This window comes from Salvelinus alpinus, chromosome 23 (assembly GCF_045679555.1).
Source record: "Salvelinus alpinus chromosome 23, SLU_Salpinus.1, whole genome shotgun sequence".
Classification (NCBI taxonomy): Eukaryota; Metazoa; Chordata; class Actinopteri; order Salmoniformes; family Salmonidae; genus Salvelinus; species Salvelinus alpinus.
Window position 1 is genome coordinate 50,857,060 of NC_092108.1, and position 25,560 is coordinate 50,882,619.

At 41.7% G+C, this 25,560-nt stretch overlaps 1 protein-coding gene across 2 annotated transcripts; it reads left to right on the forward strand.

Moving 5' to 3' along the window:
* Positions 1 to 316: 316 nt before the first annotated feature.
* On the forward strand, positions 317 to 21,282 carry LOC139551224 (uncharacterized). 2 transcript variants are annotated; one of them, XM_071362699.1, is made up of 21 exons: positions 317 to 624; positions 1,489 to 1,579; positions 1,872 to 1,937; positions 2,065 to 2,234; positions 2,483 to 2,631; positions 5,493 to 5,569; positions 6,712 to 6,882; positions 7,269 to 7,373; positions 8,515 to 8,775; positions 9,047 to 9,138; positions 9,361 to 9,549; positions 9,894 to 10,079; positions 11,822 to 11,920; positions 12,202 to 12,291; positions 12,375 to 12,489; positions 12,813 to 12,931; positions 13,257 to 13,370; positions 15,054 to 15,120; positions 15,367 to 15,454; positions 15,613 to 15,781; positions 16,168 to 21,282. In XM_071362699.1, the coding sequence occupies exons 1-21, from the start codon at positions 580 to 582 to the stop codon at positions 16,342 to 16,344; spliced, it is 2,640 nt and encodes an 879-aa protein (XP_071218800.1). In that variant the 5' UTR covers positions 317 to 579; the 3' UTR covers positions 16,345 to 21,282. The 2 variants fall into 2 exon arrangements, with proteins under 2 accessions (XP_071218800.1, XP_071218801.1); XM_071362700.1 differs by having other exon boundaries at positions 2,068 to 2,234.
* Positions 21,283 to 25,560: the final 4,278 nt, after the last annotated feature.

The following is a 25,560-nucleotide window of genomic DNA, read 5'->3' on the forward strand; positions in this document are numbered from 1 at the left end:
ATGTAAGTCACAGCAAATAGAGGTTGTGGTGGCAGCTGCAGAGAGGTATTTGGGTGTGCAAAACTTAACATCAGTAGAGTTACAGGGTGTAGTGTCCCATCCTTTCAGGCTGTTGGCCTGAAGTAGTACGAAATAGATTTAAATAGTGGAGTATGTTTTTTAATATATTTTTTTGTGAGTGTAGTGTTAGATGATGGTAGAGTAATTGATTTATTATTTTTTATTATTATAGATTTTTTTCAAGCAAAGTATAAGGGAGTTATACTCCAGTCTAGCAGGTGGCGGTAATGCAACATGTATTGGATGCCAACCGCCTCATCGAAGAAGAAGATGAAGATGAGCCCCGAGTTGGAATTCCGAGTTGGATGACCGTTCAAATCGATTTTTCTATGTCGGAAACTCGATTTTATTCTCAGTTCCCAGTTGTTTGAACGGACTGATGTCGGAGATTTCCAAATTCGCAGTTTCGAGTTCCTAGTGTTTTTCAACGCAGCTGTCGGGAATGTCAGATGTTGTCATAGCTATTTTTGAATGTTGATCCATAATTCCACATAAGATTGAAAGGTTAAATTATAAAAGATGCCGAGGGTCCCAGCAGTCCTTGAATATGAAACACTGACCGAGGTAAGAAGATAAACCAGCTAGCCTACTGAATGATGTTGTTTATCTTGATAGCTAACGTTAGCTACTATAATTAGCTATATATGCTAACTATAACACTAACGTAAGCAAATCTACTCTTATCTCTGACAAACTACATAGGATGACCGTTGTAGAGCTAAGCAAAAGTTATTTAGCCAACTACTAACATTAGCTAGCTAGCTTTACTTTGTGACAAGGTATTTAACTAGCTAAGTTAGATAGTTAGCCAGCTATGCATTTATCTGAGGCTGCACTTTCAGGAATAGGTAGCTAGCCTAGCTGAAAATATTGTTATCGTGTTTAAATTGAGGAGTTGCCAGCTAACTACTATAATGAACAGGTGCAACTATCCAGACATTGCTAGCAAACGTTGGTAGCTTGATAGCTTCCCTTCACTGACAACACAGTTTGACTAGCTAGCTTGCAAGCAATGCTTGGTTTTCAAGCCATGGAACAGTTTGTTAGCCACTCGCAATGCTTTACAACTGTGCTTTGCCTCTTGAGTGTTCTAACTTCTGAAAAATGGTTTACAATGTCATTGTTTCTAGTATTCGGTACTGTCAACGTGGGGTGATGCAGAGAGGAAGAGGCGAATATATAGATGACCTTTGGATGAAGTAGCTAGCTAACTAACCAATAATGTGAATGCCACACTCAGCTTTGAAGTGCCTAAACAGTACTGCAGTCAGTAAATAAATCCACATGCCTCTTGATGTCTAAAATAACTGGACAAGAGTGCATTGAATCGATCATTGTTTTATTGTCTACTACACACTGAAAAGATAATGGCTAGTGTGCCAATATTGATTACATGTTCCCTCCCCCTCACTCTTCATTTTTTTTCAGTGTAAATACAGCTTCCCTGTTGAGGTTGTCAGTGATATCAAGAATGTTACAGCAACTTATGGAGACCTGCGTATGTATGTGGACTTCTACTGTAAGTTCACAGCATATAAACCTGTATCATCATTTGTCTTTTATTTAACCTAACCTATATTGATCCTGTGTCACTGTTAGGTGTGTCGTTGGTGTCACTATTTTTGTAGTGGTCATGATACCTTAGGTCACCAGCGACGTGGATTAGAAAGGTTTACTGTGCTAAGCAAAGATGTATGGGCAGATTGTTGTTTTGCACTCTAGTGTTGTTTCTGGACCAGACCAGCTTGAGTGCCCTGTGTCTGCCTTAAATTATGCAGAATGCTAACATGATATTTATGTTTCAACCACAGGTTTCCCCAATAAGGAAAAGAGGAAGTTAGTTTATTTGGCTGGTACTATTCCAGTTCCACATGACGGTAAGCACACTATCATAATAATACTAATAATAACTAGTTTTCGTACCTTGCCACATTGATAACATTTTCACCATTCCCTATGTAAGTTCTTATTGAAGTGACCCATGGAAATAATTTGTCCTCCAAGCAGGTAACACATATAATATCCCAGTGTGCATCTGGCTCCACGAGACTCACCCCCAGAGCCAGCCGCGGTGCTACGTGTGTCCCTCCATCTCCATGTTGATCAACCCCAGGTGCCCATATGTGGAGGCCAGTGGGCAGGTGCTCCTCGACTGCCTCAACAACTGGAAGAGCGTAAGTCGACAACAATGCAACAATGTGATTTTGATAGTGCTTGGTGAATGTCTTGTTGATTTAAAAAAATATATATTATTAGAAGAGATGTTAGAGTAGTGGTTAGAAAATGGAGAGAGAGAGGGACCATGTGTGTGTAGCATGCATGGGTTGAGTGGAGTGGCATGAAGAGGGGTGGTACTTAAGCACCATCATAATCAATCTACTTTTCTAGTTTGTTTGAACTGCGTCTACCTTTTGATTGGCAGGGGCTGGCCAACCTGTCATTGCTCGTCTCAGAAATGAGGTCTGCATTTCAAAAGGAAACGCCCCTCTTTGCCATGCACCCAATCAGAGTTCAGATGCTACCTACTGCAGCACACTCCAGTGCACATGCAGAGTCTTCGGACCATGGCAGGTAAATTGAGAACTGTGCTCATTCCTTGAATAATAGACATACAGTTGCAAGAAAAAGTATGCAAACCCTTTGGAATTACCTGGATTTCTGCATAAATTGGTCATCAAATTTGACCTGATCTTCATCTAAGTCACAGCAATAGACATAGTGTGCTTAAACTAATAACACACAAATTATTGTCTATATAGAATACATCATTTAAACATTCACAGTGTATGTTGGGAAAAGTATGTGAACCCCTAGGCTAATGACTTCTCCAAAGCTAATTGGAGTCGAGTCAGCTGACCTGGAGTCCAATCAATGACATGAAGTGGGAGATGTTGGTTAGAGCTGCCTTGCCCTAATAAAAAAAACTCACAAAATTTGAGTTTGCTATTCACAATAAGCATTGCCTGATGGGAACCATACCTCGAACAAAAGAGATCTCAGAAGACTTAAGACTAAGAATTGTTGACTTGCATAAAGCTGGAAAGGGTTACAAAACTGTCTTTAAAAGCCTCAATATTCATCAGTCCACGGTAAGACATTTTGTCTATAAATGGAGAAAGTTCAGCACAGAAATCTCTGGAACATACTAACATCTCTGTTGACGAGTCTACGATACATAAAACACTAAACAAGAATGGTGTTCATGGGAGGACACCACGGAAGAAGTCATTGCTGTCCAAAAAAAACACCCAACACTGTGTGGAGCAAAAAATGGCACAGCACAGCACACCAACATCAACCTCATCTCAACTGTAAAGTATGGTGGAGGGATTGTGTTTGGGGCTGCCTCAGGGCCTGGACAGCTTGCTATCATCGACGGAAAAATGAATTCCCAAGTTTAGCAAGACATTTTGCAGGAGAATGTAAGGCTATCTGTCCACCAATTTAAGCTCAACAGAAGTTGGGTGATGCAACAGGACAACAACACAGAAGTAAATCAACAACAGAATGGTTTCAACAGAAGAAAATATACCTTCTGGAGTTGCCCAATCAGAGTCCTGACCTCAACCCGATTTGAGATGTTGTGGCATGACCTCAAGAGAGCAGTTCACACCAGACATCCCAAGAATATTGCTGAACTGAAACAGTTTTGTAAAGATGAATGGTCCAAAATTCCTCCTGACCGTTGTGCAGGTCTGATCCGCAACTACAGAAAACGTTTGGTTGAGGTTATTGCTTCCAAAGTAGGGTCAACCAGTTATTAAATCCAAGCATTCGCATACTTTTCCCACCATGGACTGTAAATGTTCAATAAAGACACACCGTGTATAATTGTTTATTAGTTTAAGCAGACTGTGTTTGTTGTGACCTAGATGAAGATCAGATAAAATGTTATGACCAATTGATGCAGAAATCCAGGTATTTCCGAAGGGTTCACACACTTTTTCTTGCCACTGTATACAGTACCAGTCAAAAGGTAAGACACTTACACATTCAAGGGTTTTTCTTTATTTTTACTATTTTCTAGAGTAATAGTGTAGATATCAAACCTAACACTTATTGAGTCATGTAGTAACCAAAAAAAGTGTGGCTAGTTTGAAGAAAATATATTTAGATGTTTATCTAAATATATTTTCTTCAAACTAGCCACCTTTTGCCTTGATGCTTTGCACACTCTTGGCATTCTCTCAACCAGCTTCACCTGGAATGCTTTTCCAACAGTCTTGAAGGAGTTCCCAAATTCTGAGCACTTGTTGGCTGCTTTTCTTTCACTCTGCGGCCCAACTCATCCCAAACCATCTCAATTGGGTTGAGGTCGGGTGATTGTGGGGGCCAGGTCATCTGATGCAGCACTCATCACTCTCCTTCTTGGTCAAATAGCCCTAACACAGGCTGGAAGTGTGTTGGGTCATTGTCCTGTTGAAAAACAGAATATCCCAGATGGGTTGGCGTATCGCTGTGGTAGCTATGCTGGTTAAGTGTGCCTTGAATTCTAAATAAATCACAGACAAGTGTCACCAGAAAAGGACCACCACACCTCCTCCATGCTTCATGGTGGGAACTACGCATGCGGAGATCATCCATTTACCTTCTCTGCGTCTCACAAAGACACAGCGGTTGGAACCAAACATCTCATTTGGACATTTTCTGGATAGATTTCCACCGGTCTAATGTCCATTGCTGTGTTTCTTGGCCCAGGAAAATCTCTTCTTCTTATTGGTGTCCTTTAGATTTGGTTTCTTTGCAGCAATTTGACCATGAAGGCTTGATTCACGAGGTCTCCTCTGAAAAGTTGATGTTGAGATGTGTCAGTTACTTGAACTCTGAAACATTTTTTGGGGCTGCAATTTCTGAGGCTGGTAACTCTAATGAACCTATCCATCCTCTGCAGCAGAGGTAACTCTGGGTCTTCCTTTCCTGTGGCGGTCCTCATGAGAGCCAGTTTCATCATAGTGCTTGATGGTTTTTGCGACTGCAGTTGAAGAAACGTTCAATGTTCTTGACATTTTCTGAATTGACTGACCTTCATGTGTTAAAGTAATGATGGACTGTCGTTTCTGAGCTGTTTTTGCCATAATATGAATTTGGTATTTTACCAAATAGGGCTATCTTCTGTATACCATGCCTACCTTTTCACGACACAACTGATTGGCTCAAACGCATTAAGAAGGAAAGAAATTCCACAAATTAACTTTTAACAAGGCACACCTGTTAATTGAAATGCAGTTCAGGTACTAAATCATGAAGCTGGTTGAGACAATGTCAAGAGTGTGCAAAGCTGTCATCAAGGCAAAGGGTGGCTACTTTGAAGAATCAAAAATATATTTTGATTTGTTTAAGCCTTTTTTGGTTAAAGTGAAAAATTGTTTCATTTTCAGTTGTTAGTAACCCTTCATGCTTTGAGTTTGTATTGTACTGTGTCTCCCTCTTAGCTGGCCTCAACCAAGCAGCTCTACCCCGAGAGCCAGGCGCTCCTCAATGTCCCCCACGCCACTACCTAGAGAAATAGGTGAGTGTTCTCCGAATTCTGTACCATATCTTACAAATGCATACCCTAACATTCCTGCTTTTTAAAGTTTGTTAGATGTTTTCAAACGTAAGTGGTCTAATGTCAAGATGAGTCCACATCCCTGGCCATCTGTTTTGTAGAGCCAGCTATCTGCCACAATCTAAAATAACTGGAAAAGGTAAGCTGTATTTACACAATCAGGGCATAACATTTACTTTTTGGTCCACCAGCCACTGTGGCAGGTAGATTTCCCCCCCAAAACAACTTACCGCTGGAATTACACCAACAAAACACAAACAATAAATGGATGAGCATTTTTTGTAATGTTTCTAAAACAATAAATGTATTAGTAGTAAGAACTAATGTGGTACATTGTTTAATTTCATTTTTTTAACCAAAATATCAATATCTGTCCCTTTTAAGTGTGGGAGGTTACCGTGGTAGAACGACTCCAGTCATGTTTGTGCCTGTGTGATTGAGTCTGACTAGTAGAGGCTTGTCTAGTCTTCCCTAGCCGTTGAAACTCAAACAGAAAAACAACCTAGCTTGTGAACAAAACAATATAAATAGCCAAGAAACAAGGACAAAGTCTGATTTCAGTAGACTTTTGTTTAAAGTAAATTAAACCAACTTTTATTCTTCTGCGCAGCGCTTCTTAAAATGTATGTTTCACTCAGCTCTTCACGTGAGCACAGCCCCCAGCCAGGCAGTGTTGCAGCGCGAAGTGGAATTGGCTATATAGGATTCGTAGTTATTTTGTGCTATGAAACAAAACGGCAGAAATACTTTGAAAACAGCTACTGCAGCATTTATTTTACTATTAAATGTGATTATACTTAACAGTTTTTTTTTTTTTTTTTTCACAAATGTGAGTGAAATGCTCGCACTGTGGAGCCCTGACCACCCACCAATGTGGCTGGTGAAATAGACATCTTACCCGCCAATGCCAAAATCTACCTGCAGGTGGCGGTTGTTCATTTTAGGCCCTGTACACGATCAATAGCTAATCGGCCAACCCACTTCTCCTTTCATCCCACTCCTTCTCACTGCTCTTCCCTCACCCTAATTTATAACGACTTCTAGTAAATTGTCAACCTTTTGCTTTCATTTCCTCACTAACAGTGTATGACCAATTCTCCTAGTTCCGCCCAAGAGTTTAAAGTCCAGCCATTCGGGGCCTCTCGGAGAGTCTACGACTGGTGTGAGGCGGTCCTACACAGAGGAGCTACTGGATATGGGGATAAACTTTGGAGTGCCAGGGGGAGTTCAGTTTCCCTACTCCTCCACCAACCCCTTCATCACTACTGCCTCTGGTAGGACCCAGTATATAAACATTTGGTGCTGGTTTCCCAGGCACACATTAGGCCTAGTCCTGCACTATAAAGCATGTTCAATGTAGATTCTCTATTGAAAGTTCTTCTTAGTCCAGGACTAGTCTTAACCAGTCTAATAAGGTACTGTAGGAAAGTACTACTAAGCTACATCTGATATCTCTAAGTAGTATTTTTGTAAAGCCATGGGGATATCTAAACTAACGAAATGCTGCATAGTGTAGGTTTGATGGTGAGCATGCCATAGTTGTATGTACAGTGTGTATTTAAAGTTTGGTATTGATCGCATTGTGATACATAATGAAAAGTATTTTGTGCTTTGATATTTGAGCTTTGATTATCTGTCATTTCATTTTCTCATTCCACAGCGCCAAATAACACTCCTGTTAGTTCTGAGGACATGAACAACCTATTCAAGAGCCTACAGCTGGAAAATGTTGTCAATGTGTACCAGCTTGGTACTAAAGAAAGAGGTGAGTGGAAAACTGAATCCCTAAAGTGTTACATTTTTTGATGAATTGAGGTTTGATTCACATGGCTGGGGGACTGGTCCGGTGGCAGCCGGCTCACCAAGAGGTATTGAGCTATTCAGCTACAGTCAATATTCCCTCTAAGCTGTGCATGCGCAGCTTTGCAGCTCCTCCAGGAGTTCCGCACAGAAAAATGCCAATCTGCGCAGAGATGCACAAGAATAAACTTCACAGAACTTTTTGCCTATTTTTTAAATAAAAAAAATCAAATCAACTTTTCCCTTTTAATGTGGAATTTGTGATCGAATCAAAAAAAGAACAGCAACAGGCCAAACCAAATTTAACTATCCAATATTTATTCTGTCTTAAAGGGGCAGTGCTGTATTTTGAGACTTGACTATGCTAAGAAGCCAATAGGCAGATGGGTAGCCTACATTTCATTCACCTATTTGGCCCATTGTGTTTGACCTTTTTTTGTTTGTGTTTTTTGGACCACAATTTAAAAAGCTTAATGTCAAGCCCTGCATAATGTTTTTAAGTCCTACATTGAGCACCATATATTGGCTACTATAGGCTGGATCATAGAAATCAATAGCTATTTCCATGTGAACATATTTTGGGATGCATTTGCACCATTGGTTTTGTTGGTAAGCCACTCTGATAGAGTGGAGATGTTATGCTCAAAATAAACTTGTAGACTGGCTAAAACATAAAGCGGGTACAGCCTCAGTGTTCATTGTAAATGTGTACCGGAAGTTGCACAGAATGCTCACAAAGTTTCCACTCCAGACCAAAAATTTGCTCAGTGAATTTGTTTTAGTTTCAATGTATGAGGGAATGTGAGCATTCTGTGCAACTTCTGGTACGCATTTACATTGAACACTGAGGCAGTACCTGCTTTATGTTTAAGCCAGTCTACAAGTTTATTTTGAGCATAACATCTCCACTGACTCAAACTCAGTTGAGAACACATTTGCGACATGTTGTACACATACATACAGAGTACACTTGTTACTTGTCTACACAGAATGAAAATCAGAAGTGTTTCGGCCCTTGCAGGGCACTGAATAAAATAATTTAATGAAATGGCGCTTATCTTTCCCATTCATTTGTGAATAACTGCCCACCGACTCTCGCTCCTCAGGACAGACGCAAGGCGATGGAGGTGATCGAGGTGGTGGTGACTACCCCCCAATCCCCACTGCAGTCACGCCCCTATTGGACAACCAGCATCGTATCCTGGTGAGCCGGCTGCCACCGGACCAGTCCCCCAGCCGTGTGAAGAACAAGCTCACCCTCTACTTCCAGCGCAGGAGCAACGGTGGGGGAGAGGTGCTGGATGTGACCTACCCCTACCCCCCGACCCAGCCTGACCAGGCCCTGGTCAGCTTCCGCAGTCCCAGAGGTGAGTGAGAAAGGGGCTGGGGGGGGGGGGGTGTAAGAGAGCATTTGCTGTAGATGTGAAGGGATAACATGCACACACTACCATGGAGTTACAGCCTGAAAATGTACATTGCAGAATTTTAAAAATGTATATTATGCACATTGTATGGGAGAGTGTATATACAGTACATCAGGGTCATTTTCATTAGGCACCAAATGGAAGAAAATAGACTGAAACAAGAAGACACTAATGATACATTGTTTTTCTATTGTTATTTTGGATCTGCTTTCAGATGCAGAGCAGGTGCTCTTACAGGCAGACCGAATCTTTACTGTGAATGAGCGGCCTTTCCGTATACAGCTCAAGAGGGTCAACAGTGCTCAGGTAAGAGTGGGCTTAACCCCCAACCAGGTTTTTTTTCTTCCTGTGTGTATGTGTCTGTCTGTCCATGTGTGCTCCAGGGTTTGTGTGCATATTGTATAAGTGTGGGCCTTCCATGATAAAAAAATAAAAATAAAGACTGCAAAAAGAGCAACTTCCGTTTCAACAGTAGACTCTAAAGTACTACTCTACACTCTTCATATATATGCAATTCTCTTTCGTCAGATTGCGGTGCCGCCCGGCGTCTCCGGCGACAAGGCGGCCATCTTCCATAGCCTGCTGTCACTTGAGGGGCGAAGCTTCAGCCAGGCCGACGTGGAGGAGGCGGTGCAGTCGTGCCGGGACCTTCCCTCGGCCCTCAAGTACCTGTCCCATGAATGCCCCATCTGCCGCGAGCAGGTGTCCTTCAGCAAGGTGGGTGAGAGACTGGGACCCCATTCAAATACTGTCAACATGGATCCTTCCTTGCCTGCCTTTGAAGTAATCACTGGTCCGTTATTGTTGGGCAGGTTAAAGTAGGGTTGCCCTAGTCTCCTGCAGTCTTTATTTGAATATGGCAGCTCGCGATTGCACCGCTGTTTACTTGATATCTACCCACTCATGCACATTTTTTTTAAAGGCATGCTGCAAGACATTCCACCAGAGTTTGTGTGGGAACAAGGTTTTAGCGCACTATGAGGTTTAGAAGAGTAAAATGGCTCTATCGTGCTCCACCCCTCTCGAACTTTCTCTCTCGCTCACTCCGTGTCCCTCTACAGATCATCACTATGACCCATTGCCCATGTGCCTTCTGCGAGAGCTGCTTCAAGGCCTACTTCTCCCAGGCCATCAAGGAGAAGAGCATCGTCCATGTGGTGTGTCCCCTGTGTGGCCAGCCCGACGTGCGTCAGAGCCAGGGAGGCGTGGAGGAGGCCTTGGACTACTTCAGCCTTCTGGACACACAGGTCAGGTGCCAGTAGCTTCCCGGTAGTAGTAGACATTGCTTTGATGTAGTGTTCAGACCCTACCACTGTATAGACAGGGTGGACCTTTCTACCTAGCTCTGTTTCAATTGAAATGTTTGGTTAAAATTCCATTAACATTCGGTTTTGTTAGTGGAAGGGGATGTCATTTAGAGCAACGCTAAACTGGCTCCAAATAGCTAGCTGCCATCTTCTACGTCTACTGCAAATCATTTTAATATAATTTTGTCTTCTGTAAAATAGGGACCTTGTAACAGTTGTAAGGACAAATTATTCAGGAGGCAGGCAGGTAGAGGTGCAAATGGGTGTTGGCTTTATTTACACCGCACTGGTGATGACAGTGATACATTGACAAGTTGATATATTTACAATCTTCTGACTTCTAAATGTCAGTATTCAAAAAGAAAAAGCATCCTATCATGCACAATCTGTCTTAACTAGAAAGCACAGGTGGAGTCTACTAGGCTCAGATGCAGCCTCCCCATTGATTAACCAAAATCAAGCTGAACAAGAACGTAACCCAAACAGGCACCTAAATAAGCCACACCTATCCTGGCACGCAGGCCAGATACTTCTGTTCACACAACATTACACAAGACGGAGAAACCAGACATGTGCTCCAAACAAGACAATAAAGAAATTGACAGAAAACGGGTTAATGCAATGGAAATAACCGAGTTTATTCCTCTTTGGTGTAGCATAGTTTGTGAGCTCTCCAAACAACAAATCCACTTCAAGAATGAGAACAGTGAATCTAATAATATAGATTTTTAAACTGAACAGAAATGATTGTAACCAAGCATTCTAGTTTACTGGGACATGGTGATGAGTGACGGTAGCCTACATTTACTACTGGTGCTAGATTTGATATATAGTGGGGAATTGATAAACGTTTAACAAAGGGCAAACAATCCACACAATGAAACAAAGGTTGCGCACGGATTTGTAGTAGTCAGTGAGTGCATTCATGGAGAGAGATACACCAGTCTCAGGTCCGGTTTCTCAGACGCTGATAAACCTGGACTAAAAAGCACATTCAAGGGAGGTTCTCCATAGAGCAGGGGTCTTCAACCTTTTCTTGCCCAGGCAAACCGGCGATCCAGGAACCCCATTATACGTTAGGACTTTTTTTTTGTCTTATCAGGTGAATTATAATGTCAAGGAGAAGTAAAATTATTAATAGATTTGGCAGAGAGTGTTTCACTATTTTGACCTCTCCACATTAGAATTGGAAGAGAGAGTGTGAACTCTAACATAACCTATTAGCTAGAAAAAGGTAACGCCAAACACATGTTCACTCAGAGCAGCTGTTTAGCTGTCCAAGTCAATAAAGCTTACCAGCAGCAGTTGTTGCACTGGTAGCTTATTCACGGCTGCTTTTACAAAGCCTATGTCACATACTCCAGTGAGTGTATTTGGCTCAATACTAGGAGTTGAGAAATAAAGTTGGCATCATTAGAAAGAAGATAGTCTCCTCTTTTCTACTGTAGGTATGTAATAAAATAAATATTTTGCTAGCAGTATTCATAAAACCTTTCAAATACAAATATAATTTTCCCCCTATGGGGCCACGTAGCCCCAGTTGAATACCCCTGCCATAGAGCATAAATCCCTTTTTAGCCCAGGAGTTGGCTTAATCTGGGTCCGGGAAACTGGTGCTGAAAGGCTAGAGGAATTTACAGTTTTTTAACATCCCTCCTGTCTACATTGTTGTCTCTTGCCAGATCAGGCACTACCTAGATCCTCAGATCCATGAGTTGTTCCAGAGGAAGCTGAGAGACCGAGCCTTGCAGGAGATGCCCAACTTCCGCTGGTGTGCCCACGTAAGACATCTCACTCATCTTTCTGGTTCTCCTGCTTGTCTCTTCACCTCTCTTTTTCTTAGTCTCCACCTCTGTGTTTTTAATAGTATCTCTCTCTCTCATTCTCCTCGTCTTTCTTTCACCCTCGTTCCCTCCCCTTCAATTCAAAACCCTGCGATCTAAGCTTCAATACCCCACTAGATAAGACATGTTGGTGAAGTTGCACCTTTAGACAGTGGCCTTGTTCTTTCCACTGGAACATCTAGGTGCTTATGAATGTCAGTTTCTGTGCAATGTTCTAGTGCTCCTTTGGCCTTCTACACGAGGCTGACCAGCTGAGAATGGACTGTCCTAGTTGTAGGAAGAGCACCTGCTCCCAATGCAAGACTGCAGTAAGTAATGTATTCATGTACACTCACATTCAAATTGTTGGAAAGGCTTGTATCTACCTTCTAACAACGTTTCGATACACCAGTGGGCTCCACAACACCAGGGTCTTTCCTGTGAGAAGTTCAGAAAGTGGCAACTCCACAATAACCCAGAGTACCAGACCGCAAAACTGGAGAATCTCCTCAGCAGGAATAAAATAGGTACACACACCTCTTACTTTCATTATTTTGTTTATTTGAACTCTCGGTTTATGATGCACACAGTTGTATAGGTCTGCTAGCTGTTAGCCTATCTGAATAACAGTTTGTGTCACGGCTGTGTAATTGAGTTGTCACTATTAAAGCCATCTTTTTGTATTATTATTATTATTGTAACGGTGTTATGTAGTCTTTTTTTAATGTTTAGTTCAGATTAAACATCGTATGTACCTGAATCAAAATTAGATGAGACGCATGCAATATTTTGAATTTCTGTCTTGGTGAGAAAGACATTTTAACTGCATATATTATTTGTCTCGTTTCAGAATGTCCAAAATGCAAGTTTGTGTTCTACCTTTCCAAGGGAGGCTGTCTCCATTTCAAATGCACCCAATGCCAGCACGAATTCTGTGGCGGCTGTAATAGGCCCTTCAAATTAGGCGCGGTAAGTCTCCTAGTTGAATCTGAGCTGACACTTTAGCATTAATTTAAAGGAGAATTCCAGTCAAAGTAGATTTAAGTTGTATTATTTGAATCTTTTATCTTATGTCTCATTTTTCTTAAACCAGGCACACTAGTCTCTAGTTAAAATCAGTAGCAGAACACAAGGAAATGCTTAAAGCCACGCTCTAAGATGCATATTCATACCAATAATAAAAAATTTAAAAAACAACAACATTTAAACGGTCTGGATGAAGCAACAACACTCTAGATAAAATAAGGTACAACTTCAAAAAATGTACTATCCCTCTAACAAATTACATCTTCAGGGGTGTGACTTCTCAGCTGAGTGTGGGTCCAAGGGGTTACACGCCCACCACCCCAGGGACTGCCTGTACCACCTGAGGGACTGGAACGTGCCCAGACTACACAGGCTGCTTCAGGTAAATCCTACACTACCTACAGTTGAAGTCGGAAGTTTTTCAACCACTCCACAAATGTCTTGTTAACAAACTATAGGTTTGGCAAGTCGGTTAGGACATCTACTTTGAGGATGACACAAGTAATTTTTCCAACAATTGTTTAACTTATAATTCACTGTATCACAATTCCAGTGGGTCAGAAGTCTACATTCACTAAGTTGACTGCCCTTAAACAGCTTGGAAAATTCCAGAAAATTATGTCATAGCTTCTGAGGCTAATTTACATAATTTGAGTCAATTGGAGGTGTACCTGTGGATGTATTTCAAGGCCTACCTTCAAACTCAGTGCCTCTTTGCTTGACATCATGGGAAAATCAAAAGAAATCAGCCAAGACTGATTGTAGATTGTAGACCTCCACAAGTCTGGTTCATCCTTGGGAGCAATTTCCAAACGCCTGAAGGTACCACGTTCATCTGTACAAACAATAATATGCAAGTATAAACACCATGGGACCACGCAGCCGTCATACCGCTAGAGATGAACGTACTTTGGTGCGAAAAGTGCAAATCAATCCCAGAACAACAGCAAAGGACCTTGTGGAGATGCTGGAGGAAACGGGTACGAAAGTATCTATATCCACAGTAAAACGAGTCCTATATCGACATAACCTGAAAGGCCGCTCAGCAAGGAAGAAGCGACTGCTCCAAAACCGCTGTAAAAAATTGAGACTACGGTTTGCAACTGCACATGGGGACAAAGATCGTACTTTTTGGAGAAAGGTCCTCTGGTCTGATGACAAAATGGAACTGTTTGGCCATAATGACCATCCTTATGTTTGGAGGAAAAAGGGGGAGGCTTGCAAGCCGAAGAACACCATCCCAACCGTGAAGCACGGGGGTGGCAGCATCATGTTGTGGGGGTGCTTTAATGCTGGAGGGACTGCTGCACTTCACAAAATAGATGGCATCATGAGGATGAGGGTTGGTGTTTTGAAGCAACATGTCAAGACATAAGTCAGGAAGTTAAAGCTTGGTCGCAAATGGGTCTTCCAAATGGACAATGACCCCATGCATACTTACAAAGTTGTGGCAAAATGGCTTAAGGACAACAATGTCCAGGTATTGGAGTGGCCATCACAAAGCCCTGACCTCAATCCTATAGAAAATGTGTATGCAGAACTGAAAAAGTGTGTGCGAGCAAGGAGGCCTACAAACCTGACTCAGTTACACCAACTTTGTCAGGAGCAATGGGCCAAAATTCACCCAACTTATTGTGGGAAGCTTGTGGAAGGCTACCTGAAAAGTTTGACCCAAGTAAAAAAATGTAAAGGCAATGCTACCAAATACTAATTGAGTGTATGTATACTTCTGACCCACTGGGAATGTGATGAAAGAAATAAAAGCTGAATAAATCATTCTCTCTACTATTATTCTGACATTTCACTTTCTTAAACTGAAGTGGGGATCCTATCTGACCTAAGACAGGGAATTTTTACTAGGATTAAATGTCAGGAATTGTGAAAAAGTGAGTTTAAATGCATTTGGCTAAGGTGTATGTAAACTTCCGACTTCAACTGTATATTTACCCATCATGCTATCTACCAAAATAATCTCTGACGAAAGATAGAGGACATTAACCTTTGTGCTGAGAGAATTGCAATTTATCATGTATCTGAACTAAACATTCAATACACCCTTTTCCAGCTTTACGGAGTGTCCCTCGCTGGCATGGTCAAATCCAAAGAGGACTCTACAGGAACAAACTCAGAAGGTAAAGTACAAGCCAACAAGGGGTTTTACTTTACAAATCATTATTCTAGAATCTACCGGTAATAGTTAAATGCTTCTGTCTGCTTCTGATTGAAGCTTGTTTCACGTCATTGGTTTCTATCTTTTTGTAATCATTTTGTTCATCAAAATTGTTGCTGCTTCATATGTATTTACTCTTACTTGTAGTATTCACAGTTAATGTGGTTGCTGCTGTTGTTTTTGAAACATTTCTATTCCCATGTGTCAGGTGTGTGTGCAGTCCTGGAGCACAGAGAGATGGGTGGAGACGGGCCTTGTGGTCTACCAACTCTTCCAGAGTACAGTGGCTACTGCGTGTAAGAGACACCAAGTTTCTTCCTTCTAGGAACTTTTTACTGGCCACTGTGCTTCTGCTTCTACTTACTCTGTGGGGTCTAAGGCTTGGTTTACTGTAAAGCACTTTGTGACAACTGCTCATGTAAAAGGTTACATTTGATTCAATTTGATTCCCTAGCTTACACTATAAAGAGTGTCTAGTGGAGCTGATCAACCGGAGTCACGCGGATCCAGCCGTTCTGTTCGATGTGGCTGAGATGTTGGCCGAGTTACAGCGGTGGCACATTCCTGTTCCACAGAAGAACCTTCAGGATTCTGAGGCACTCTATGTACAGCACCTTAGAAAGGTGAGCCGCAGGGGGAGACTACCCAGAACGCTTTTTACACTGTCATAGAACAGTGTTTCTCATCCTCTGGGTCCCTTGGTTGATGCTGGCCAGGGCCTGATATGATTTTGGTAACACTGATTTAGTCAGTTCCCAAGCGTTAATTTGCTTCCGTAGCTCGCTGGTCCCTGGGAGATTCTGTATTATTTAAAGAGCTTTTTTTTCTTTTAACACTAGCACAACGGATGCAACTCATGAAGGGCGTACTGATCATTAGGCTAGTTGACTAATATAATCAGGTGTGCTTGTTCTGGATTTTAACATATATACGTGGAGTAGTTAGGACTGGGTTGATTCCAGAACTGGTCTGGGAAACACTGCCATAATGCTATGTGTGTGTCCCTCAGACCCTGACTAGGAAGGTTAGCCTGAGGGACAACAAGCTATCCCCTGTGAAGGTGAAAGATGACCTTTGCCCCCTACCAGCATCGAGCCCTGCGGGACCACGCCGGTCTTCTGCTCAGAGAAACACACCAAGGCGCTTCCATGACGACTCCCAATTGCTGCTCTTGCTCAACGACTAAGGCAATGTAAAATACTTGGCCTCACCTGGGCTGGGTTCCTTAGGGCACATGATGGCAAATGCTTTTACATGTTTTGCTACGGAAAAAAATGTGTGTTAATGGATAAGGCCAGGTTCCTTGCGTCAGTCCGTTTTCTTCCGTTTGGTGCCTAGTGAATACCACCCAGGGTTGTGTTAAGTAGGGAGAAAACATTTTTAAATGAAGTGAAACTGGTGAAGGGACTACCTGGTCTTGTCCAATGAGAAACACACATTTGTTTTCAGTTGCAATTTTTTGTTGTTGCGTGTCCTAAATAAACATGATCCAGGGGTAATATTTAACTTCAACCATCTGTCATAATGGCTATGTAACACTGGCCTAATAATGACATAGAAATAGTGCCATAAAACAGTCCAGAGAAGGCAGGGACAAGGTAAATTGGTCCATTGAGGAGCTGTGTTGCACACTGCTGCTCTAGATCTAGCTATGCTGTGGCCAGGATTCAATCAAAAGTACATTGAGATCACGGTAAACCCAGTGGATGTCGCCTCGAGCGTAAAGTGCAGTGCACTTTTGATTTGAAATAACTACCGGATCCGGTACATTAAGATTGTGTTTGTTTTCATGTTATTCTAATTTATTTGACGTTTATTCTTAATAAACATGTAGCTACAAACATATAAACGCAACATGCAACAATATCAAAGATTCTATTGAGTTACACTTCATATCATGTAATCAGTCAATTTAAATACATTTGTTCCTGCTCGGTGAGTATGCAGGCCATGGAAGAACTGTGCATTATCATGTTGAAATGTGAGGTAATGGTGGCGGAAGAATGGCACCACAATGAGCCTCAGGATCTGATCAGGGTATATCTGTGCGTTCAAATTGACATTGATTAAAAAGCGTTCGTTGTCCACAGCATATGCCTGCCCGTACCATAACCACCATGGGGCACTCTGTTCACAACGTTGACAGCAAACCGCTCGACCACATGACGTTATAGACGCTGTCTGCCCGGTTCAGTTGAAACCGGGATTCATCCGTGAAGAGCAGTGTGCCAGTGGCCATCGAAGGTGAGGATTTGCCCACTGAAGTCAGTTACGACGCCGAACTGCAGTCAGGTCAAAATGACAAGCACGCAGATGAGCTTCCCTGAGATGGTTTCTGACAGTTTGTGCAGAAATTCTTTGGTTGTGCAAACCCACAGTTTTATCAGCTGTCCGGGTGGCTCGTCTCAGAACATCCGGCAGGGGAGAAAGCCGGATGTGGAGGTCCTGGGCTGTCGTGGTTACACACGGTCGGTGTTTTTTAGGCCGGTTGGACGTACTGCCAAATTCTGTAAAATAACGTTGGAGACAGCTTATGTTAGAGAAATTAACATTTAATTCTCTGGCCACATCTCTAGTGGACATTCCTGCAGTCAGCTTGTGAATTGCATGCTCCCTCAACTTGAGACATCGGTGACAACTGCACATCTTTGTGGCTTTTTATTGTCCCCAGCACAAGGTGCAGCTGTGTAATGATCATGCTGTTTAATCAGCTTCTTGATATGCCACACCTCAGGTGGATGGATTATCTTGACAAATGAGAAATTCTCACTAACAGGGATGTAAACAAATTTGTACACAAAATTTGAGAGAAATTATATTTTTGTTTGAATTGAACATTTCTGGGAACTTTTATTTCAGCTCATGAAACAACATGAGACCAACACTTTACATGTTGCGTTTTATTAGTATATTTTTAAAAGCACTTAGTTCACGTAAAATAAACTGTACTGTCCCTATAGACCAGTATACACCCCACTGTGAGGATCAGTGGGAAATGTATGATAAGTAACTAATCTAAATTTCAGGCTGTAAGGCAACAAAAAGTGAAGTGTGTAATTTGGGTGTGTACTTTCTATAGCCACTGTATTGCAGTACAGTTTATTTTTTGTTGTCCTCTAGTTCTCACTTCTCAGGATCTCAAACAAACTTTCAAAATGTATTGTACTAGAGAAGTTCTTGAGACATACATTTCTTCTGCTATGACCAGCATGTGAATTATTTCATACTTTAACACTGAAATATTGTTAAATGAAAGGAACTTGATGTAACACTTAACTTAAAGCCGACAGGTATAATACATTAAGATGTGGGTGAAATGGGTTGTAAACTTGTTATTGATTTTATTCAGATTTCCGTTAGCTTTTGCCAAGCAGCAGCTATTCTATCTGGGGTCAACAAAAAACACTGATACACTGATAGACAAGGACAGTCACACTAATTTAAAAAACAAAAATAAATAATAGTAGTACAAACATGTGTGTGTGTCCCCCTCAGTCTTCGCCGTTCCATTAAATGTTGTTTAATACTTTTTTAAAGGTAATTTTTGCTGTTTGCTTGAGTAATTGGAGATGGAAGGGAGTTCCATGCGATCATGGCTCTATATTATACTGTGCGTTGCCGTGAGTTCGTTTTGGACTTGGGGACTGTGAAGAAACCACTGGTGGCATGTCTTGTGGGGTATGAGCTGAGTGTTATTTGATTATGCAGACAATCTGGAATTTTCATTACAGTAGTACTTCTCATAACTAGAAGAGAAGCAGTTAATCTCTTGTCAACCAGGAAAGACTGGCATCCATGTTGTTGATGTTAGTTCTGTATGTGCAGCTAAGGGCAAGGTGTGCTGCTCTGTTTTGAGCCAGCTGCAGCTTTGCTAGGTCTTTCTTTGCTGCACTTGAACATATTACCAGACAGTAATCAAGATGGGACAAGACCAGAGCATGAACTAGTACAGTTGATTTTTGTGTCAAAACACAGAATCTTTTGATAACAGACATAACCCTCCCCATCTTCACAGCAACTTTGTCAATATGACCATCCAACGTTATACCCGAGGAGTATACAGTTGAAGTCGGAAGTTTACATACACCTTAGCCAAATACATTTAAACTCAGTTTTTATTTACAACGACAGCCCACCCTGGCCAAACCCAGACGACGCTGGGCCAATTGTGCGCCGCCCTATGCGACTCCCAATCCCGGCCAGATGTGATACAGCCTGGATTCGAACCAGGGACTGTAGTGACGCCTCTTGCGCTGAGATGCAGTACCTTTGACCGCTACGCCACTATGGAGCCCTGACTGTAACTCCTTATTTATAATTTCAGTGAGTTCACTGGTTTTGGGTTCTGACATGTAGAGTGTGGAATCATCTGCATATATAGTCATTCTAGCTTTTACGTAAGACCAGTGGCAAGTCATTTGTAAAAATAGAGAAGCGTAACAGCCCAAGACAACTGCCCTGAGGGACACCGCACTGTACATATTTGATGTTAGAGAAGCTTGCATTGAAGAACATTCTGGGTTCTATCGGATAAATAACTCTCCGACCATGTGATGTAAAGCCATAGCTAGCGTGTTTCCTAAATAAAAATGTATGATCAAAGGCTGCACTGAAATCTAACAATACAGCTCCAACTATCTTATTATCCATTTATTTTGAACCAATCATCTGTCATTTGAGTCAGTGCAGTACAAGTTGAGTGCCCTTCTCTCCATCAGTTTACTAAGAACAGGTAGCAAACTGATTTGGTGGCTGTTAGAGCCAGCAAAGGGTGCTTTACTATTTTTAGGCAGTGGAATTACTTTAGACATATAAACATATAGCAAATAGGGGTGTCATTACAGTCTACCGTTCTCAATAGTTTCCCATCAAGGTTGTTTAGACCTGGCGGCTTTTCATTATTGATGGATAACACTAGCTTTTCCATTTCTCCCACACGAACTTGACCAAATTCAAAACGGCAAACCTTCTCTTTCATATTAGATTTATTTTTTTTCTACAAAAAAAGTATGGTTTACTGTTCAATGTTGTCATTGACAACATTTCAACCTATCAACTGAGCATTCTGACTTGTTTGCCACCTCTTTTGCATAATTTCTTTCAACCATAACATTTTTCAGTTCATCATCAATCCAGAGGGCCCTAACAGCTCTCACAGGCAATGTCTTAATAGGTGCATGTTTGTCAGCAATTGGCATGAATAATTTTACTTCCAGTGCTGCATCTGGATTCACTTCCTCATACACATCAGACCAACATAAATGTTTTATATCTTCAACAAAAGAGTCCTGAGAACATTTTGTATGATCTCTTCAATTACTTTATATTCAGCTTTTGGCACTTTGGCTTTCCTTGTTATTGCCACAATGTTATGGTCACTACAGCCAATGGGATCTGATAATGCTTTGGAGCAAAGCTCTGCAGCATTAGTGAAGATATGATCAATACAGGTGGATGTCACAGATCCTACAATATTGGTATGCGCTGTAGTTGGTTGAGTGATAACCTGGGTCATATTACAGGCATGATTGACCCCATTTATAATGTATTTTCATCATTGCAATTTATGCTGTTGGCTTTGGTACATAATTCAATTCAAGTGAAGTACAGAACTGTATTATGCAAGTAGATATAAAAAGCTACTCAATTTAACAGCACATTTCTGGGCCTTATCCAGTAGGGTGCAAAGTTTATTGTATATAGTTCTATCCGGACCTTTCACACTCCTGAATAAGCCCTTTTTTTCCCCCAGCTGCATTAAACCATGAAGTTATTTTTTTACTCATAAATTCGCTATGCAATAAAGGTATTCACTACTTATTGGTACGGTATGTAGTAATGAGTATCTGATTCACTAAGGTTTGCAATGAAGTTGCCCCTAGATGCTGATCTTGGGTCAGTTTTGCATTTCCCCCACCTATGGTTAAGATTATGATTGGGGGAGGGGAATCTGATATTAGATCTGTACCTAGGGGAAACATCACCCCGGAGTATTTTTGTTGTGTGTTAAAATGATCAGGGAAGAGGACAGTGTGATGTTGCATCGATTTAACAGCTTGTCCTGGTACCGCTTATTCAGGAAAAGTACAACTGACTTTAGTAATAAACATATTTTTCTACTGACCGACTGTCTCTGTCTGGGTTTTTGGGGGAAATTATAGCCTCGTTTATACCTGGTGCTAACATGTCCTGACCTTGTCCACATGACCAGGGATGTTCTCTTGATAAGTGTGTGAATTGGACCATTTTCTTGTCCTGCTAAGCATTCAAAATGTAACATTCGTGTGGGTGTCAGAGAATGTATGGAGGAAAAAGTACATTATGTTCTTTAGGAATGTATACTGAACAAAAATATAAACGGAACATGCAACTATTAAAGATTTTACTGAGTTACAGTTTTTATAAGGAAATCAGTCAATTTAAATCAATTCAATAGGCCCTAATCTATGGATTTCACATCTCTCGGAATACAGATATGCTTCTGTTGGTTACATAACTTAAAAAAAAAAAAAAAAAAAAAAAAGTAGGGGCGTGAAACAAATCACTCAGTATCTGATGTGGCCACCATTTGCCTGAGTTGAGGCTGTTGATTGTGAAATGTAGAATGTTGTCCCACTCCTCTTCAATGGCTGTGTGAAGTTGCTTGATATTGGCGGGAGCTGGAACAAGCTGTTGTACACGTCGATCCAGAGCATCCCAAACATCCTCAATGGGTGTCATGTCTGGTGAGTATGCAGGCCATCGAAGAACTGTGACAATTTCAGCTTCCAGGAATTGTGTACAGATCCTTGTGACATGGGGCCGTGCATTATCATACTGAAACATGAGGTGATGGCCGCGGATGAATGGCATGAAAATGGGTCTCAGGATCTCGTCATGGTATCTCTATTCAAATTGCCATCAATAAAATGCAATTGTGTTTGTAGTTTATGCCTGCCTATACCATAACCCCACCGCCACCATGGGGCACTCTATTCACAATGTTGATATCAGCAAACCACTCGACCACACGACTCCATACACATGGTCTGCAGTTGCAAGGCTGGTTCGACGTATTGCCAAATTATCTAAAACGACGTTGGTAGAGAAATAATTAAATTTTTATCTGGCAACAGCTCTGGTGGACATTCTTGCAGTCAGTATGCCAACTGCACGGTCCCTCAACTTAAGACATCTGTGGCATTGTGTTGTGTGACAAACTCCAAAGCAGCAGCTACTCTTCCTGGGGTCCAGCAAAATTAAGGCAGTTTATACAATTTTATAAACATTACAATACATTCACAGATTTCACAACACACTGTGTGCCCTCAGGCCCCTACTCTACCACTACCACATATCTACAGTACTAAATCCATGTGTATGTATAGTGCGTATGTTATCGTGTGTCTGTGCAAATGTTTGTGTTGCTTCACAGTCCCCGCTTTTCCATAAGGTGTTTTTTAAATAAAATTTTACTGCTTGCGTCAGTTGCTTGATGTGGAATAGAGTTCCATGTAGTCATGGCTCTATGTGGTACTGTGTGCCTCCCATAGTCTGTTCTAGACTTAAGGACTGTGAAGAGACCTCTTGCGGCATGTCTTGTGGGGTATGCATGGGTGTCCGAGCTGTGTGCCAGAAGTTTAGACAGACAGCTTGGTGCATTCAACATGTCAATACCTCTCATAAATAAAAGTAGTGATGAAGTCAATCTCTCCTCCACTTTCAGCCAGAAGAGATAGAAGAGACATATTAATATTAGCTCTCTGTGTACATCCAAGGGCCAGCCGTGCTGCCCTGTTCTGAGCAAGTCCTTTTTTGTGGCACCTGACCACACGACTGAACAGTAGTCAAAGTGCGACAAAACTAGGGCCTGTAGGACCTGCCTTGTTGATAGTGTTGTTAAGAAGGCAGAGCATTGCTTTATTATAGACAGACGTCTCCTCATCTTAGCTACTACTGCATCGATATGTTTTGACCATGACAGTTTACAATCTAGTGAAACACCAAGCAGTTTAGTCATCGCAACTTGCTCAATTTCCACATTATTTATTGCAAGATTTAGTTGAGATTTAGGGTTTAGTGAGTGTTTTGTTCCAAATACAATGCTTTTAGTTTTAGAAATATTTAGGGCCAACTTATTCCTTGCTACCCACTCTGAAACTAACTGCAGCTCTTTGTTGAGTGTTGCAGTCATTTCAGTCGCTGTAGTAGCTGATGTGTATAGTGTTGAGTCATCCGCATACATAGACACTTTGGCTTTACTCAAAGTCAGTGGCATGTCGTTAGTATTTTATTTTTTTTTATCACACACTTCAAAATGCATGAAACCCTCCTAGACACAGTGAATAGCCAGCTAGCATTAACAGTTGCTTGCCTCAAAGCAAGCATAGAATGAATTTAGCTTGTCTCTTAGGCTCGCGTCACTGGGCAGCTTGCGGCTGGATTTTCCTTTATAATCCTTGACAGTTTGCAAGCCCTGAAACTTCCTACGAGCATCAGAGCTGTTGTAGTAGGATTCAATCTCAGTTCTATATTGACACTTTGCCTGTGATGGCTCATCAAAGGTCGTATCGGGATTTGTTATGAGTGTCCAAATTAGTGTCCCACTCCTTGAAAGCAGCAGCTCTAGCCTTTAGCTCAATGCAGATGGGGCCTGTAATCCATTACTTCTGGTTAGGATATGTATGAATGGTCCCTGTGGGGATGAAGTCGTGGATGTACTTATTAATGAAGCCGGTGACTGATGTGGTAAACTCGTCAGTGTTATCGGATGAATCCCAGAACATATTCCAATCTGTGCTAGCGAAACAGGCCTGTAGCTTAGCATCCGCTTCATCGGACCACTTCCGTATTGAACGCGTCAATGGTACTTCCTGTTTGACCAGAGGACAGATGTCCACCGGTCTAATGTCCATTGCTCATGTTTCTTGGCCCAAGCAGGTCTCTTCTTCTTATTGGGGTTCTTTAGTAGTGGTGTCTTTGCAGCAATTCGACCATGAAGGCCTGATTCACGCAGTCTCCTCTGAACAGTTGATGTTGAGATGTGTCTTTTACTTGATCTCTGTGAAGCATTTATTTGGGCTGCAATCTGAGGTGCAGTTAACTCTAACTTATCCTCTGCAGCAGAGGTAACTCTGGGTCTTCCTGTCCTGTGGCGGTCCTCATGAGAGCCAGTTTCATCATAGCGCTTGATGCGACTGCACTTGAAGAAACGTTCAATGTTCTTGAAATGTTTTGTATTGACTGACCTTCATGTCTTAATAGCGTTGGATAGAAAACACTTTGAAGTTTGTAGAAATGTTAAAATAATGTATGAGACTATAACACAATTGATATGGTAAACCAACCAATGTTATGATAAACCAACCAATGTTTTTTTTCTTTTGCTCCCAGGCTCTTAGAACCCATAGCTTTCCATTATATGTAATTCCAGCACCCAGATTGCAATTCTCATGGCTTCCAATAGATGTCAACAGTCTTTGTTCATTTTTTCAGGCTTGTTTTTTCAAAAACTAGCAAGAATTTGACGTTTTTGTACAGAGTCCCTGTACAATATCAGTCTGTCGTCGCGCCACCAAGAGGACGCGTGCTTACTAATTTTACTTTTCTATTGAACATACTACTCACCGTATGAAATATTATAGTTTATATACATTTTAGGATACCTGAGGATTAAATATAAACATAGTTTCTAGATCACCTGTACTCCACACACAGAGACGTTTACAAAGCTCTCCCTCCATTTGGTAAATCCGACCACAACTCTATCCTCCTGATTCCTGCTTATAAGCAAAAATTAAAGCAGGAATGCTTCCTGACTCAGTGACTCAGTCTATAAAAAAGTGGACAGATGAAGCAGATGCTAAACTACAGGTCTGTTTTGCTATCACAGACTGGAACATGTTCCGGGATTCTTCCGATAGCATTGAGGAATACACCACATCAGTCACTGGCTTTATCAACAAGTGCATTGAGGACGTCGTCCCCACAGTGACTGTACGTACATACCCCAACCAGAAGCCATGGATTACAGGCAACATTCGCACTGAGCTGAAGGGTAGAGCTGCCACTTTAAAGGTTGCAGGACTCTAACCCTGAAGCTTACAAGAAATCCTGTTATGCCCTGCCACGAACCATCAAACAGACAAAGTATCAATACAGTGCTAAGATTGAATCATACTACACCGGCTCCGACGCTCGTCTTATGTGACAGGGCTTGCAAACTATTATAGACTACAAAGGGAAGCACAGCCGCGAGCTGCCCGGTGACACGAGCCTACCAGACGAGCTAAATCACTTCTATGCTCGCTTCGAGGCAAGCAACACTGAGGCATGCATGAGAGCATCAGCTGTTCCGGACGAATGTGTTATCGCGCTCTCCGTAGCCGACGTGAGTTAGACCTTTAAACAGGTCAACATATAC